The sequence below is a fragment of the Eptatretus burgeri genome, chromosome 1 (genome assembly GCF_056783735.1).
Source record: "Eptatretus burgeri isolate ZD-2024b chromosome 1, Ebu_testis_v1, whole genome shotgun sequence".
Classification (NCBI taxonomy): Eukaryota; Metazoa; Chordata; class Myxini; order Myxiniformes; family Myxinidae; genus Eptatretus; species Eptatretus burgeri.
This window is the reverse complement of record NC_140961.1, coordinates 2,833,001-2,850,381: the sequence shown is the minus strand read 5'-3', so window position 1 is coordinate 2,850,381 and position 17,381 is coordinate 2,833,001. Positions and strand designations below refer to the sequence as shown.

Here is a 17,381-nt window from a genome sequence, read left to right as displayed (position 1 = left end):
TGTCAAAGATATAATTCCTTTGTGCACATTGGATGTTCCAAATACTTTGTGCTGAAAGTCATGTAACCGTCGAAAACAACCGTCACCGCCCCTTAACGTTGCTCAGCCTAATTTTCATAACACCTTGGAACATCGATGAATGTACCTGTCGTCGACCATGGAAGTCTGCGAATAGCAATGCACCACCATGGGAGGACGCAACAAGCATCTTCAGGTTTAATTGGATTACCGTTGATGATCATGCCACCGAGAGCTTTTGCCAAGACATTACTCGTCAGCTTTCCTCAATGGAATGTGTTTGGGATGAAATAAGGAAGGTGGAAACGTGGGATAATTTATGGTTGAAGCTGTAGGGAAATGTCTGCACATGTGTTTTTAACGATTGGGCCTGCGAGCGGCCCGCTGAGTCAGCAGGATGAGTTTCACCATCAACAACAAAACCTTTATTCAAAATTCCCATAGTCACTGATTACTCTGATTTTGAAATGATGACGGTCATAAATGATTTAATTTACAATATAGTCAGGTCAGGAGGAACCAGACAGCTCACGGGTAAGTGTGCTACCTCTGAACCACCCTGTCAGACTAAATTTGATTCCCAACCTGACTCGAACAAGTAGCATCATCTTGGTGCAAACTACCCCGTCCTTCCATAAATTGATGCAAACTCATCCAATCTGCTCGGCCTCGGGCGTCGGTATGATGCACCTCATTGCAGTCAGCTGATCATCTTGTCCAAATGTGACGACAGGCAACACCTTTAAGGATTTTGATTTGAAACAAGCTAGAACCTGAGCTCATCCCAGGAAAAATTACCATGTCACTCTTCAATAAATTATGTAAACCAAGCTGGCTCACGAATGGCCTTCAGGAAGGGAGTGATCCCACTGTCCTGCCAGGTGTGATCTACATTTGATATACCAGTTCACACCCTGTGGTGGACTCTTGAGTGGGTTTCTTGGCCTATGTAGTAAAATAACTGCAGCACCTCACAAATCCTAATAAATAAATAAACGAGGAAGCATTAAGGGCCGATTTATCGCAGCAAACCTGATGAGACAAAACCCCGTGAAGTGGCGTAGCTCGAGTCGAGAAACAGGCCACTGAGCAAGTTGTAGTTCTGTCCTGTGAGGTGTGATGACAGCATGGACTGGAGCCACTGTTGGAGCATGCCGACAGGGGTCACCACCAAGGTAGGCCGCTGGGGATCAATCGCACCTGAGATGAACACCTTTATGCATTATGCAAGGCTTGTTGGATAGGCAAAAATGCTATGGCATTCCTTTAAATACTATCTACAAATTACATATGCACAAGAGGGGCAGGAGCATGGGTCAAATTGAGAGGGAATGGAGATGATGTTGGGTAAGAGTGTGGTGTGGGAGGAGGAGTTTGAGAAAGGAAAGGGAATGTTCAGGATACTCGACGTAAAGTCAAATACTGTCGGTAAAAAATCATCGCAATACAGGAATGTACGAGGTATGTAGAAGGAAGTGTTTTGGGGGATGCAATGAGTCTTCTTCATCCACATTCATTAAGAGCCTTTTCTTCCTTCCCTGGACATTCCTCAGTACTTGCAAAATCGAAGATTTTTCAAGTATGTTGGTTCGTCGATTTTGTTATTCTGTCTTTGTTTGTCGCCTACAAGTCGCAATTCTAAACCGATCATCATGATATTTACCAAGTTGTAGAGGTAGTCTCAGCTGAGAAGCCTATTGATTTTGAGGTCAAAGGTCATCTTGAGGTCAAATTTCTGACATTGTCATTTTTCATCCGATTAACTTGAAATTTGAACAAGATTTACATATTACGTCACTCAATTGGGAAACCAACTATATTTGAGATCAAAAAGACAAAGATCAACTCGAGGTCAAATGTCTAAAATCATCAAATTTTATTTGAAAAATGGTCAATTTTCATCCGATTGACTTGGAGATTAACCAGCAATTGCAAAGTACATTCATGAATTGGAAAAGGTGCAATTTTTGAGGTCAAAGGTCAAACTTGTAAAATCATCAAATTTCATCTGAAAAATCATCAATTTTCATCTGATTAACCTGAAAATTAAGGAGCAATTGCATAGTACATCACTGAATTTGGAAACCGACTATTTTTCAGGTCAAAAGGTCAAAGGTTAACTCAAGGTCAAACTTCTAAAATCATCAATTTAAATCTGAAAAATCATCAATTTTCAACCGATTGACCTGAACCTTGATTAATAATGTGATTTTTAATCTTAATGAAATGGACAGTTTGATGTATCCATGGCAACCTTTGGAGAGGGGGTGGATTTTGCAAGTATCATGCTCTGAACGATGTCTTTTTCTTGTTATTCTGTCTGTCTGTTTGTTTGTTTGTCGCCTACAGGTCACAATTCCAAACCAATCTTCAGGAAACTTCACCACATGGTAGAGTTTGTCATCAGGAAGAAGCCTACTGTTTTTGAGGTCAAAAGGCCAACATAGGCCAAAGGTCAACAACTTGAGTGAGATTTGTAAAATCCTCAATTTTCATCCGATTGACTTGAAATTTGAAGAGGATTTATATTTCAGGTCACTGGATTCAACTAGTCAATTATTTTTAAGGTCAATAAAGACCAAAAGGTACATAGGCCCAAGGTCAAAAACAAGTGTTATTTCTAAAATCCTCAATTTTCATCCGATTGACTTGAAATTTGAAGAAGATTAATATTTTTGTCAATGAATTCAACTCGCCAATTATTTTGGAGGTCAACATCGACCAAAAGGTCAACATAGGCCGAATTTATAAAATTGTCAATTTTCAGGAAGGTGTGGATCATATCAGATGTGGACATAATGAAACAAATATTCACTTGAAATTTGAAGAGGATTTGCATATTTGGTCATTGAATTCAACCCCCAATTATTTTTGAGGTCAAATTTGTTTTATGGATTTTGCAAGTGTCGTGGTCTGCATGATGTCTTATTTTTGTTTACTCATTGCCTCTCTGCTCTCCCTTCACTTCAATTTATCAATCCCTCGCTCATGTACATAATATATAAATGCATCCTTATGAATTACTAGCTCAACATACTCGCTATTAATCACAATTATTTGTCCGAAACTAACTTTCGCTTCGACCACAGCAACGGAAATATGAAGATAACCCCCATTCTTCGAGCCTTCGATACCTGGATTCACCCGGATCTTGTTTTGCAGCAGGTCCAACAGCTTCAGGTTCTTTCCGGTCAATTCCAGGTAAATCCTGTCGAGACTTGCTGCAAAGGCACTGCCCCACAGGCCTAGACAGGGATATAGACACACACACACACCAAAGGACAAAACTCTATGTTGTGTTTTTGGCTTTAGTTTCACATTGTGGGACTATCTACTCTAATTCTTTAACGGCCACCATTATCCCACCTTTCTTGTGGGGTCAGCTGAGGGGAAGCTTAGCCCGAATCTTCACGTACTGGCCAGCCAGGCCTGACGTGGGACTACCTACTTAAAGGTCCCCTGACATGCAAAAGTACTTAAATTTCATTTATATATGTCCTAGAGGAGTTTTTCATCGTGATTTCAGATCTGACAATGTTTTTTCACAATACTCATTCTGTAAAATGTAAAATTTAAAAAACAAATGTCTTCGGGAACGCCCCTAAAAATTCTCCTGAAAGGGGCGTAACCCACATGACGTCACGTACAGTATGTCAAAGGCTGCACGTTAATTACTCGGGTTGGTGGTCTACGTGATTGTATTGGCTTTCTGTGTGTTTCCACATTTGATTGGTCGACTCAATCGCTTCGTTCGTTTCTGCTTTTAAAAAAAAATCGAACATTTGCTTTTGAATAATGGATGACATGGACTTTCACTTGTCTGGTAGCGACAGTGAGTGTGAGAGAAATGAAGGATTTCGGTCTGAATCACATGGAGAATTGTGGGATAACGTAGTCGCAGGAGGTGAAGTTCAGGCAGCTGGAAATGAAATACGGCCTTAGCAGTTCGAGCACGAAGCAGGACAAGCAGAGAAAAATGGCGATGAAATTCCCGGAGTTCATGATGATAGGAAGGACATCGAAGGAAGACTCGGAAATAACAACTGGTTGGACTAAATCCTATTCGTAATTCAATAATTTAAATTTGACTTGCATACTGCTCGATATCAGAAATATTTTAGTGAGGTGACGTGAACAGCGCAGCGCAGCGGACATGTCACTTTGCGGCGAATTAATCACAAACAAGGCCGTGTCATCGGCCGTATCTCTTCGCGCATAAAACGAAGCAATCTCGCTGTCCGCTGCATAGCAACGGGTGGTTGCTTAGCAACGAAACTCAAACGCGCACATTCCCAGACCATATGGCACCTGTTCGCCAAGTTTCATCGAAATCGGTTTGTTTGTTTATGCTGTGGAGCCTCGTGTTGCAGACACACACACACACACACACACACACACACACACACACACACACACACACACACACACACACACACACACACACACACACACACACACACACACACATACACACACGGAAAACCCGACAATAAGGGATATCTAGCGAATGCAATAGACAGAGAGAGGTGAAAACATAACCTCCTTCACCTTCGTGTGTGGAGGTAATAAACCATTGGGTTGGTTTTAGGCCAGTTCCCCATATTTTAACCAATTTCTTTGTGATTATTACTTGGATGTAGAATCACAGGCCGTCACAATCAATGCCACAGTCTAAAAAATGAAGTCTTAACATCCGTCTCCACACGTTACATCCTCACCAAGCAGGTAATGCAGAGGCAGCTCTGGATGTCGTCGTACCACATGTCCCATGAAGAACTCGCTCCCAAAGTCCTGCATTTTAGCAAATGCACCGTACTTGGGTAAACCGACCTCGTGGGGAGTGAATTCTACCCACTCTGTAGAGCAAAGGTAGAACGGTACTGAACAATACACCAAGAGTCTGGAAAACATGCAGGCCTTTGTTCGGCCTCGGCTAAACAAGCAATGGTTTGTGTTGAAAAATCTTTCCAAACTAGATGAGGAATTAAAAGGCCGTACTGCCACAAACATAAACCATACATAGTACGTGAACCGTCGATGATTTTACAACCTACGAGGTTTGGACTATTTCTATGGTCATGCAAATCTGTTTGGGTTTTCTCATTGTGATACTTCATTTAGTGTTCCACAATAAATCTGGCAGGTTAAGTTAAACTTACAATTATAGGAGATCAATCAGAAGAGGTAGAGGGAGATGTGGAACAGGGATAGGGAGCGGAAATGAAATTGTTTGACAACACAGGAAGTACAAGGATACCATTGAGGCCGAGTCTTTTCTCTATTTTAAAGGTTCCCCACGACATTAAAAAGCTGCTCATCCAGGCCTGTTTCCCTCCTTAAGTTTCTTGTTAGCAAAACTGTACAAACTGCACCTATGCTGAATGACTGAACTCTGATGTTGATGCAATTGCAATGGTGGAGCATGTGCAAGCGAAGGCGTATGAAGTGTCGAGACGTGAGGCCTTGATTGCGTGTGCATTTAACCAATGACTTTCATTGTATTGGGCAGTTTGGGCGGTTTTCGACTTCGTTGGATCACACGGGCGAGTCACAATCCTTTCACTTCATCACATTTTAGAAAATGCTCTCCCACTAGATCGCATGCTGTTATGATAGATATTGGTCCACCACACTGGCATTATTGATTACTCAGGCCTAGCCGAGCCTGATGTTGAACGTACAGTGTACGCGCTCAGTGCAAGGAGAAAAGTGCCATTCATGAATCGCGAGCTCCTGCTGTAGGAAGTGTTGACAAACAGACCACCATCGTCAAGCTTGGTTTCTCCATCTGCACCTCCTTAGGTGTGGACATAATGAAACATGTAAACTACAGGAAGTGAGTTGGCTTCACTTAAAAGTCTGATATGTGTATGGAAAAGACAAAAATACACTAAATGAAGATTTTATTTTCCTATAATCTATCAGCATACAAATGTCAGATTGGCCTGTGGTGGAAGGTGAAAAATTGTTGTGCACAAAGTACGTAATATCTGGACAGGCAGGCAGGTCTGCATAATCACTAACCAAGTTGTGCTGGCCGGATTATATCATCCCGCTTGGCTTGCTTCTGTTTGGCTTAATGGAGTGATGTAAACATGCCTTCTGTGGCTATAAGGCATGGACTTTGAGCCTCTGAGGTTTGGACAAGTGGTGTAGTGGTTGGTCCTTGCACCTTTGTGAATCTTCAGGTTGAACCCCTTCACTTAGTACCAGCAGCTCTAGTATAGTGACCTACTGTATAATGGTAGCATAACTCAGCTGCAGAAATCAAAGCAACATTTGGCTGGAAAAATCTCATGGCAACCTTTTGTTAGTCCAATTCTGAGTTATATTTTAGATTGTTCACCCTCTTCACATAAACTATCTCCATTATATCACGGTCGGTATATTAAAGACCATCTCGTGGTTATATCCAGAGCGCCAGCCAAGGTAAGTTAAGCACTCGGCCATTCTTGTGAATCTGACCTGATCTTACTATCAGAACAAGTCGGAAAACCGGTTCAAAAGGAAACACTTTTACAAGCCTTATGCTCTGGCTCAGCATAAAAGTTACAATTTATTCTCACAAGTTATTTACAGAAGTGAAAGTGTTTGCAGAAGACGTATTAAGGTATGTGGCTTGTTCATCACATTACACTGAACAACAAATTTCAAAAAATTTTTTTTACTGGAGATGTGTAAAATGATTAAGACTAATTTGGGTACGCTGATTTCAAAAATCATAACCGTTTTGCTGTATCACGTCAGGATTTTCAGGAACAGAAATATTCCCATTGCCTAGAAGTCAGGATTTCAATGAAATTTACATATGTCTTTAACATGTCTATTTCGTACAATTGTTGTTAACTTGTGTTATATTTCTTTCTTTCAGATAAAGATGAGTAGGCGTTCCTGTACCAATCATCCTGACAACTTCTGTTATGTCTGTGGTCGGTATACCAAAAAAGATCAACAGCGAAGTATATCTACAGCAGTGAAAATGAAGACCGCCTACTTTCACTACTTCGGGTGTAAGGTGGGGGACCAAGAACAGAGCTGGGCACCACACATCTGCTGCACAAGCTGTCACACAACCTTGACTCAGTGGTTGGTGGGCAAGCGCGCGAGCATGCCATTTGCGGTGCCCATGATATGGCGTGAGCCGCAGAATCATCATGATGATTGTTATTTCTGCTGCACAAGCATCGCCGGCTTCAACAAGAAGACTAAAGGTCACATCAAGTACGCTGACTGCGTCTCTGCTCGTAAACCTGTGCCTCATGATGACGAGAACCCCGTTCCAACACCTCCAGCTGATCAGAACATAGCTGTAAGCAGTGGTGAAGAGGATGGTGATGATGAACCTTTGAACCCGACACTCAAGAATCACACCTTCTGAACCAGGGAGACTTAAATGATCTTGTAAGAGATCTCTCGCTGTCAAAGGCGAAGGCAGAGCTGCTTGGTTCAAGGCTGCAGCAGTGGAATCTACTTGAACCTAACACCAAGATATCCTTGTTCAGAGCACGTCACAGAGACATGGCTGAGTTCTTTGAGATGGAAGACACGATGACATTCTGCAGTGACATCAACGGTCTGTTGAAAGAACTTGGGTGTGATCACGATCCTGCAGACTGGCGCCTCTTCATCGACTCGGGGAAGAACAGCTTGAAGGCTGTTTTGCTCCACAATGGCAACGAGAAACCATCAGTCCCACTGGCTCACGCGTTCGGCATGACAGAGACCTATGAGACTATGCGGCAGCTGCTTGATTCCATCAAGTACAATGACTTCAACTGGCACATCTGCGGAGACTTGAAAGTGGTGGCGCTGTTGTTAGGGCTGCAGTCAGGCTACACGAAATACATGTGCTTCCTTTGTCTCTGGGATAGCAGAGACGACAAGAATCACTGGACGAAGAAAGATTGGGAAGAGCGAAAAGAGCATGTACCTGGTCGACACAACGTGAAGCATGTCGCCCTTGTCGACCCAGCCAAGGTTTTCCTTCCACCACTCCACATAAAGCTCGGCTTGATGAAAAGTTTTGTACGGGCAATGGATCTGAATGGGCGTGGGTTTTTATACCTCAAGGAAAAGTTTGGCAACACCTTGTCGGAGGCCAAGATCAAGGCTGGTGTCTTTGTTGGACCGCAAATCCGACAGATTATGAAGGACGAAACTTTTCCGACAACTCTAAACCCCAAAGAGCTGGCAGCGTGGAGGAGCTTCAAAGCTGTGACGGACAACTTCTTGGGGAACGAGCGCGCGGACAACTATGAAGAAATAGTGCAGCAGCTGCTGGAGTCCTTCAGGAAACTTGGCTCCAGGATGTCCCTGAAAATCCATTTCCTACACCAGCACCTGAACTTCTTCCCTGACAACTTGGGAGCAGTCTCGGACGAGCACGGCGAGCGATTCCACCAAGAGATTTCACTCATGGAGACGCGTTACCAAGGGCGGCACAACCCGAACATGATGGGCGATTTCTGCTGGTTCCTGCATCGTGAAACTGACACAGAGCAGCACAAACGCAAAGCCAAATGCCTAAAGCATTTTTAATTACATTCTAGTGGAGTTTTTCTGTAATTTCTATAATTTTGAAGCATTCATGATGAAATAAATGAATAAATGAATTTTTGTAAATTTCATTGAAATCCTGACTTCTAGGCAATGGGAATATTTCTGTTACTGAAAATCCTGACGTGATACAGCAAAACGGTTATGATTTTTGAAATCAGCGTACCCAAATTAGTCTAAATCACTTTACACATCTCCAGTAAAAAATTTTTGTTGTTCAGTGTTATCAGGTGTGTACACAAACAGCCCCCGATGTGAATAGCTTTTAATTTACAGATAACTTGGAAATACTTTTGCCCAAAAGGAATTTTCATCAAGCCTTCAATTGAAAATTAAAATGGCCCAAAAGAGTAACCTGAAAATATTGAAGAACTCATCTGCTCTTTGACATTTAAAGCTGCGTACACCGGATATGGAACTCGTCCAGTCTCAACAAACGCTTGTTGATCGGACAACTTTCCAGAGGCTTCCTATGGAAGGGGTGAGATGACATGAAAGCAGCTGAGCGGTTTATTATATAAAATTAACTGAATCCTTTGAAAAAGGTCTGTATACCTAAATGCTAAGAAGCACAACAACTACGAATACATCAACACCCCCCAATTCGTTAACACTATTAAAATACACACCATCTATATATTAGTAAAACTCTCATCTTTTATATATACATGTACGTATGTTCCCGAAACACAGCCAAAACAGTACACGATAGTGCAAAAATTTTAGGACCACCTTACTCACCATTCGCCTGTGGTGTGCGTTATCAAGTTTCGTTCAAATCGGGCAACGAAAAAATGAATAAAAAATCAATTCCCGATTCACTCAAGTTTTAGTATGACGATCCATAAAGCGCAAGGACAAACCATGGAGAACGTGTTGATATACCCCGAGAAACCGCTGCCTGGCACTGTGCTGCCTGCTTACCTCCTCTATCTATTACCACCCTCAGATCCTTCTCCTGTGTGACACGTCCAAAATTACCCCTTGCATCATGTAATTGGTTCACGAGTCAGTAAGTGACCAGTATATTCATTATGGGTGTGTGTCTGTCTGTCCATCTGTCTTTCCCGAGCATAGTTCCCTGGGTTTTGATCCGATCCTGATAAAATTTGGGTGGGAGGTTTATATCATGATCTAGTTGTGTTTTCCAGAGAATGGGCGTGCTGCGCCCATTATAGGCGGAGCCACGCCCAAAAATATATGTTTTTAGGGGGTAGCCGGTTTCAAGTTACATCTTCTCCGAGGGGGTTTGTCGAATCTGGCAGGGGTTTTCGGTATTTGGTTAGCCCAATGGCACATGCATAGCCCATCGGAGCTCGATTTTTTTTTTATTTTCGTCACAAGGTCAAGGTCACGGACTAAGAAAATGCAAAAAAAAATCAATAAATCGGGCATCGAGCTCTTAGGGTTTTCAACTGTTTCGAATGAAAGTTGGTATGCAAGTAGTGCTCTTCGAGTACTACAACTTTCATCATTTACGTTTTTCCCGATTCCTGCCAGTTTGCCCGTGGCGTCCCCTCGAAGGTCAAAAAATAAAAAAGGAGAACCGTGTACATTGCTCGTGAACCATCGCCGTCTCCAGACTTGCTCAATTTTACATCCTTGACATATTTCTCAGTGTCGTTTTCAAATGAAGAGATTGATTGAAACTTGTCCTCTGTGTCTTGATACATTATATTTAAGTGAAAAAAGTTGGACATAATGGTATTAAGCTCAGATTTACCTATAAATTAAACGAAATTTTCATCAAGAAAATTTTATTTTTAGCAAAGTTTTGTTGTATAAATATGGTGAATACAACAGACTGCGATGTTTGTAATCATGAATATAAATGTTATAAAAAACACCTTCAAACGAACAAACACACATTCAATCTTTTCAGACAAATATCACCACTTGACCAAGAAACAAAACATTGTGATAGATGTGATAAGGATATTCTTGAATTTTTTTTTATAATAAACACCTCCAATCATGCAAACACAAGATCAATGAAGAAAGGAAAGGTACCACTAAATTCTCCATTGAAAACACTGATGGGGCATTTAAAGGGCATATAAAAAATAAGATTGTTTCGCTTTCAAGACCCTGGACCATCTTCACTCGTGGAAGCTGTTGATATGGTTAAACAATGTATTGAAACTATAATTAAAAACACATTAGGTGAAATGAAAACTTTTAAGTTTTACACGGCAGTAAAATTGAAAATGGTAAGACAAGACGATGAAACTACTACCGAAATGAGGACAAACCCTCACTTTATCTCATCATTTCAAGATTTTGTAAGATGTGATGTTTACGATGAACTCCAGAGACAAGAACAAGATGTTGATGACACTGGAGTAGGTAGTGGATTTACTATTACAAAAATAATCTTTTTAGATATACACATCTTAAAATCAGATCCTCTTCAAGCTTCCTCTTATATTGATTTACCAAAAGAGATAAAACTTAAGAAAGCGGTTGTTAATATTAAAAACAAAGAAAATAAATGTTTTCTATGGTCTGTTCTTGCTCACTTACATCCTCCACAATGGAATCCTGAAAGGGTTGAACATGATAAGAAATATGAGAATACATTAAATGTTAAAGATTTAAAGTTTCCAATGTCATTGAGAGATATTACTAAATTTGAGAAAATGAATAATCCATCTGTTAATGTATATGGATTAACGGATACAAACAAAGTTCAGATATTAAAATTACCAAACAACTATAAAAATGATGAAACACACATTGACCTTCTCAAAGGACTTTCTCATTGACGTAATCAACTTTACTTCAAAGGAAAAATCACATGATGCTTTCATCAAAAATTTATCAAGATTAACCAAATCACAAATATATACGAGAAAATGTAAAACGTATCCTTGTAAGAGATGTCTCAACTCCTTTCAGACGAAAGAACAATTAAATCAACATTCAAAATATTGTAGTAATCATAAATCAACCGTAATCAATTTACCAAAAGCAGGTTCAAACATATCATTCAAAGATTTAAACAAATCTATAAAACATCCGTTTGTGATATATGCTGATTTTGAAAGTATCCTTGAAAAGAGAGATACTGTTTCTCCAAATCCAAATAAATCATACACAAATATATATCAAAAACGTACTCCTTGTAGTTTCTGTTATTATATCAAATTATCTGTTGGTGATGAATACAACAAGTTAGAACTTTATAGAAGAGAAGATGCCTCAGAGGAGTTGGTAAGACGGTTGGAAAAAGAGTGTATAAGACTAAGAGAAATAATGGTTAAAACCTATTAACAAAGGGAAAGAAAAAGGAATTTAGAAAGAACAGTATGTCATATTTGTGAGGAGAAAATTGAGGGAGAGGTCAAGGTTAGGGATCACTGTCATCTTATTGGAAAATATAGAGGTCCGGCTCATTTCCGTTGTAATTGGTTCACGAGTCAGTAAGTGACCACTATATTCGTTATGGGTGTGTGCTGTCTGTCTGTCTGTCCCGAGCATAGCTCCGTGGATTTTGATCCGATCCTGATAAAATTTGGGTGGGAGGTTTATATCATAATCTAGTTGTGTTTTCCTGAGAATGGGCATGGTGCGCCCATTATGGGCGGAGCCATGCCCAAAACCATAAGTTTTTAGGGGGTAGCCGATTACAAGTTACATCTTCTCCGAGGGGGTTTGTCGAATCTGGCAAGGGTTTCAGTATTTGGTTATCCCAATGGCACCTGCATAGCCCCACGGAGCTCGATTTTTCATTTTCATCCCAAGGTCAAGGTCACAAACTTAGAAAATTGCGAATTTTGACATAAAAATCATACGATCGCCCAAACTTTGAGAGCTAGGATGACTATATTTTTTTATGTATAATCTTGAGGTCATTCCCCACCTAAAGTCTTGAAACCATTTTGCTCTATCTCGAACACCTTGCCCGTGGCGCCCCCTTCAAGTTTGTTTTTACGCTGATTTCATCAAAGTATGGATAATCCGAGGAGTGCGAAATGCCATATAGCCTATATGATGTTATATTGTTCCTGGAATGTTCCAGAGGAAGTTTTGCACCAAAGGTCATAATCCTTGACCTTTGACCTTTAAAGTTCACAAAGGTCAAATTTTCAAAGTTGTGGGAATCGAACCGGGTTTTCGACCTTCTTCGACGAAGGAACTCCAATAAGCTATAGCACGTATCCTGTTTCCTTATTTTAATGTCCACAACATTGTTTTGTGACCTTTAAAGGTTATGCAAAGGTCAAATTTTGAAAGTTGTTGAATGAAACCGGGTTTTCGACATTTTGCAGCTAATAACCTGTCACTCGCACCACATCATGTTGATCATTTTTATAACTTGGTCAAAAATTATCACACTGTCTCATCCTTGACTTCTGAAACAATCTACATCGTCAAATACCACTCGTGAACCATTGCCGTCTCCAGACTTGTCTTAATTACAAGCCTCGGAAACTTTATTCCTGTCTTTCTTCACAAGAACGCTCAATTTGACACACATATATTTATAAATGAACTTTCAAAGACATCTGGAGATATTTCTGCCATTCCAAACACAGATCAAAAATACATCTAATTCACAAAAACAATTGATACATCCCCCATAACCCATATCATATTTCTTGACACATACAAGTTTATGGCAAGTGCATTATCTAACTTAGCTTCAAATATTACAAACTTCCCGAATCTTAAATCACATTTCTCAAATCAAGGATGAGATTGATCTCTTATCACAAAAGGGAATATAGTGGGGCAACTTCGCATAACAATTGTGCATTTTGTGAGAAAAGCACCAAATTTGGCACACGAGTAGCCTATCATATTATGAACAGATTTGGATATTGGGCCATCTCAAAATTTTTGATGGCAGTGGAAAATGGCTGCCACAGCCATCAGCAGCTGAATTTGAGATGGCCCAATATCCAAATCTGTTGAATCAAAAGCTGAATCAAAGCAAAAACAGATTTTGAGAAGGACTTTAAAAATTAATGAATAATGCTGTATTTGTAAAGACTATGGAAAATGTTAGGAATCGACAAAACATAAGACTTGCTACATCTTGGAAACAGGCTTCAAAGTTAATTAATAGACCAAGTTTTGAATGAGTGGAGGTGTTTTCAGAGAACTTTTGTGCTATTCATTTGAAAAAAGAGAGTATTGAAATGGATAAACCTATTTATATCGGAACATCAATTCTTGACTTGTCAAAGTCATTAATGGATAACTATTACTATAATAATTTAAAATCAAAGTGGAAGGATAATCTGTCATTGTTATATATGGATACAGTTAGTTTTATATTAGAAATTAAGACAAGTGATGTATATGAGGATATGATTGATAATATTGATATATATGAGACAAGTAATTATAAGTCAGGTGATGTGTTGTTTTCATCAAATAATAAAAAGGTTATTGGTAAGTTTAAAGATGAATTGGGTGGGAAGGTCATGAGTGAATTTATAGGATTGAGATCAAAGTCTTATGCTTGTAAGTGTATTGATAATAATAACATTGAAAGGTGTGATGAGAAACTAAAGGGAATAAAGAAAAATATAATCAAGGAAACAATAAACTTTAAACATTATTACAACTGTTTAACCTTAAAGAAGGAAGAGTACAGAAAAATGAATACAATAAGAGGTTATAAACATCAATTATATACAGAAGAGATAAATAAGAAAGCATTAGGAGCTTTTGATGATAAAAGATATATTTTAGAGAATGGAATCAATCATCTCCCTTATAGTTATAAGTATAAGTGTTAAGATATTGGGTTGGGAATTTTAATAGGCTACCGCCATCTTTTTACTGATTTATAAATGATAGAACCAAGCAATAACCAAATCAAAAAGTGGAGACATAATCAGCCTTGGTATTTAAATGGGAAACATAAAGAATGTGAGAAATATCCAAATAAGTCTTATTGAAAAAATAACCGGGGTAAAAGTAGATAAAACAAATAAGCGGATAAATTTAATTACAAATAAGTTCGAGGATGTAACGAAATAAATATCCTTGAATAGACTGAAAACATTGATGGTTTGAACAATGAAAAAACAATTTAATACAATCTCAAAATGATATGTGGCTCAGGAGGTAGTCAAATAAGAGCATTGAGAGAAGTTTATCATTTCATTTCTTCTCAACAAAAGTACTTAAATCAAGAACTAAGTTCCAAAGTAATCTTTGTGAATATACTCGATGGTGATGAATGTAATAGGAAAATTAAGTTATTCCCCAAAGTAGAACATGGACAAATATTCATTGGTTCACTCTTTGAGTGGAATAAAAATATAAAAGGAAAGAAGTGCTTTTATCAGTAAGTCTCAATTTAACATTTGCTTGTATGGGAGGGGGAGGAAATCAGTCTCCTATTTTACATTTCCTTGTATGGGAGGAAAGGGAATCAGTCTCAATTTTACATTTGCTTGTATGGAAGGTGGAGGGAATCAGTCTCCTATTTTGGGCTTTTGGGGCTTAAGTTAGAAAGATTTTCCCTTTTCCCCTATTCATTTGAATGGCTGCCTCAGAAGCCCCATTTATCCTCAACAGGCGACTGCTGCGGATCATCATTTCGAGGCATTCTTCTTCTCTCCAGTTTCATGATCAGGAGATATCTGCTACACTGAGGGTAACCCCCTCTTCCCCGAAGGTCGCACATGCACTTTCGCCATGTTGGTATTGCACCACACCTCGCACACACGGACTGGACCCACCATGCTCACTTCCCAGCACATCCGGCCTTGCACAAACAGTTCCGCCATGTTGGTGTTGCACTCACGTGGAGAGGTGAGAAAATAAGATGAGGAAAGATTAAGAACATGAAATTCAGAGGAAGAAAGGAGGAAAAGAGATAGACACAGGGGCTTGGGCATCAAGGAGTTCTCTCTTCACACTGTTCTGGCCGCTGCAAGACTGGAGTTACCAAACGTCCTACACCAACATTGATTACGAAATAACTAATTAACCCCTTAATTAACCCCTTAATTAACCCCGTCCCCCTTCCTCTAAAGTCATTTTTGTAACAATTTATGTTTGATTTCGACAAAGACAGACAGATGCACTACACAAGTGCACGCACACACACACACACACACACACACATACACACACACACACACACACACACACACACACACACACACACACACACACACACACACACACAGTCTTCATTTAAAACATAGTGTGCTTATTACAGAACATGCTTCTCATTAACAAGAATAATTATAACCACTGGGATATCCATGTAGTTCCTCCAGTATTTAGTACCTTATAATCCCAAACCTCGCTCTGTGCAATCTACAAGGTAGTGTACTCGGGCATGTGTCCAGCCCTCCCAGTACAGTCAAACTCCTTATGGAATTCCCTGCCATTCACTTTCCATGTCTGTTTGGAAACTTCAGCTGACGTGTTCAATTCCCACTATACATACTTAGGATCCTCACATCAAGGACTACAATCAAGCAAAACAAGCTCCTTGACATTTATAATTGCCCCAATGCTCTGATGCATGTTTAAAGATTTTACTGAATCACAACGTGGGGTCAAAGGTCGATTTCTTGCCTCACATCTTTGAGACTAAACCAGACACCACTCAAAGGAAATGTAGGTCAGACGTGCTTATCGTGTAACTGGCTTTGTGACCGCCTCTAGATCATGTCAGCATAATTGAGTAAACATATGCCATGAAATAAAGTTCCATGGATGGAAAATTCTTTTCCAAAATACTTCATGTTCATCAACGTTACCATGAGACCTGGGCCGATCAATCCTACATGCAGATCTAAACATAGATGGGCACTATTTTTGGGTGATAATTGGCTAACAAGTGTAAAGCCGTGTGGTCTCACATTGTGGTAATCATTAGTGACCAAGGTGCTTTGGCATTTATTCAGTTTCGCTGCACACAGCTTTCACGGTCAAACTAATTTAACACGCTAATGATAGAACACCGATAATGTTTCCTACATTGTCGAGTCAGAAACTTTAACCTTTGCAGTAAATGAGAAAACCTTCACAGACCTCTGTTATACCATCTGTTGAAAGCAATTATATTCCCACACTTCACACAAACAAGCACACCATTCGAAAGTGTAAACTCTCCAAATCAGCGAATGATTTTTGGTGTGAGTGGAGCTCTCATTTCCAATTTATCATCAATCCCAAGCTGCACTGATTGCATCAAGTCAACCACAGTGATAACTGGTACCACCTACAGACCAGACCAGGAAAGAGCAAGCAGAATATGCTCTTAATGAAGGCCATTAGTCAACCAGCTGAGTTTTTCTCAACAATCCCATAACGACATGGTGATTCTCCCAAGAATATCGAAATACATAATACTGTTGCATTCAGAAGGATTTGAACAAGAAACATGAAATGTCAGTGCACGGTCCGACAACACAAGGAATGTCAGGACGATATATATATATATATATATATATATATATATATATATATATATATATATATATATATATATATATATATATATATATATATATATATATATATATATATATATATATATACATATATATATATATATATATATACATATATATATATATATATATATATATACATATATACATATATATATATATATATACATATATACATATATATATATACATATATATATACATATATACATATATATATATATACATATACATATATATATACATATATATATACATATATATATATATATATATATATATATATATATATATATATATATATATATACATAAATACATATATATATATATATATATATATATATATATATATATATACATATATACATATATA

At 39.0% G+C, this 17,381-nt stretch overlaps 1 protein-coding gene across 11 annotated transcripts in view; it reads right to left on the bottom strand.

Annotated features, from left to right (window-relative positions):
* The window catches only part of PLA2G4F (phospholipase A2 group IVF), a 236,579-nt gene that overhangs the window by 19,881 nt on the left and 199,317 nt on the right, over positions 1 to 17,381 (bottom strand). For all 11 annotated transcript variants that reach the window (XR_015055403.1, XM_085870902.1, XM_085870959.1 and 8 more), the window contains 4 exons: positions 8,930 to 9,044; positions 4,737 to 4,874; positions 3,153 to 3,263; positions 1,051 to 1,218 (listed from right to left, as the gene is read on the bottom strand). Coding sequence is in view for 10 of the 11 variants with exons in the window: in XM_085870902.1 (XP_085727028.1) it covers positions 1,051 to 1,218; positions 3,153 to 3,263; positions 4,737 to 4,874; positions 8,930 to 9,044 (532 nt within the window). In the remaining variant the exon portion in view is untranslated. The remainder of the gene's footprint in view (positions 1 to 1,050; positions 1,219 to 3,152; positions 3,264 to 4,736; positions 4,875 to 8,929; positions 9,045 to 17,381) is intronic.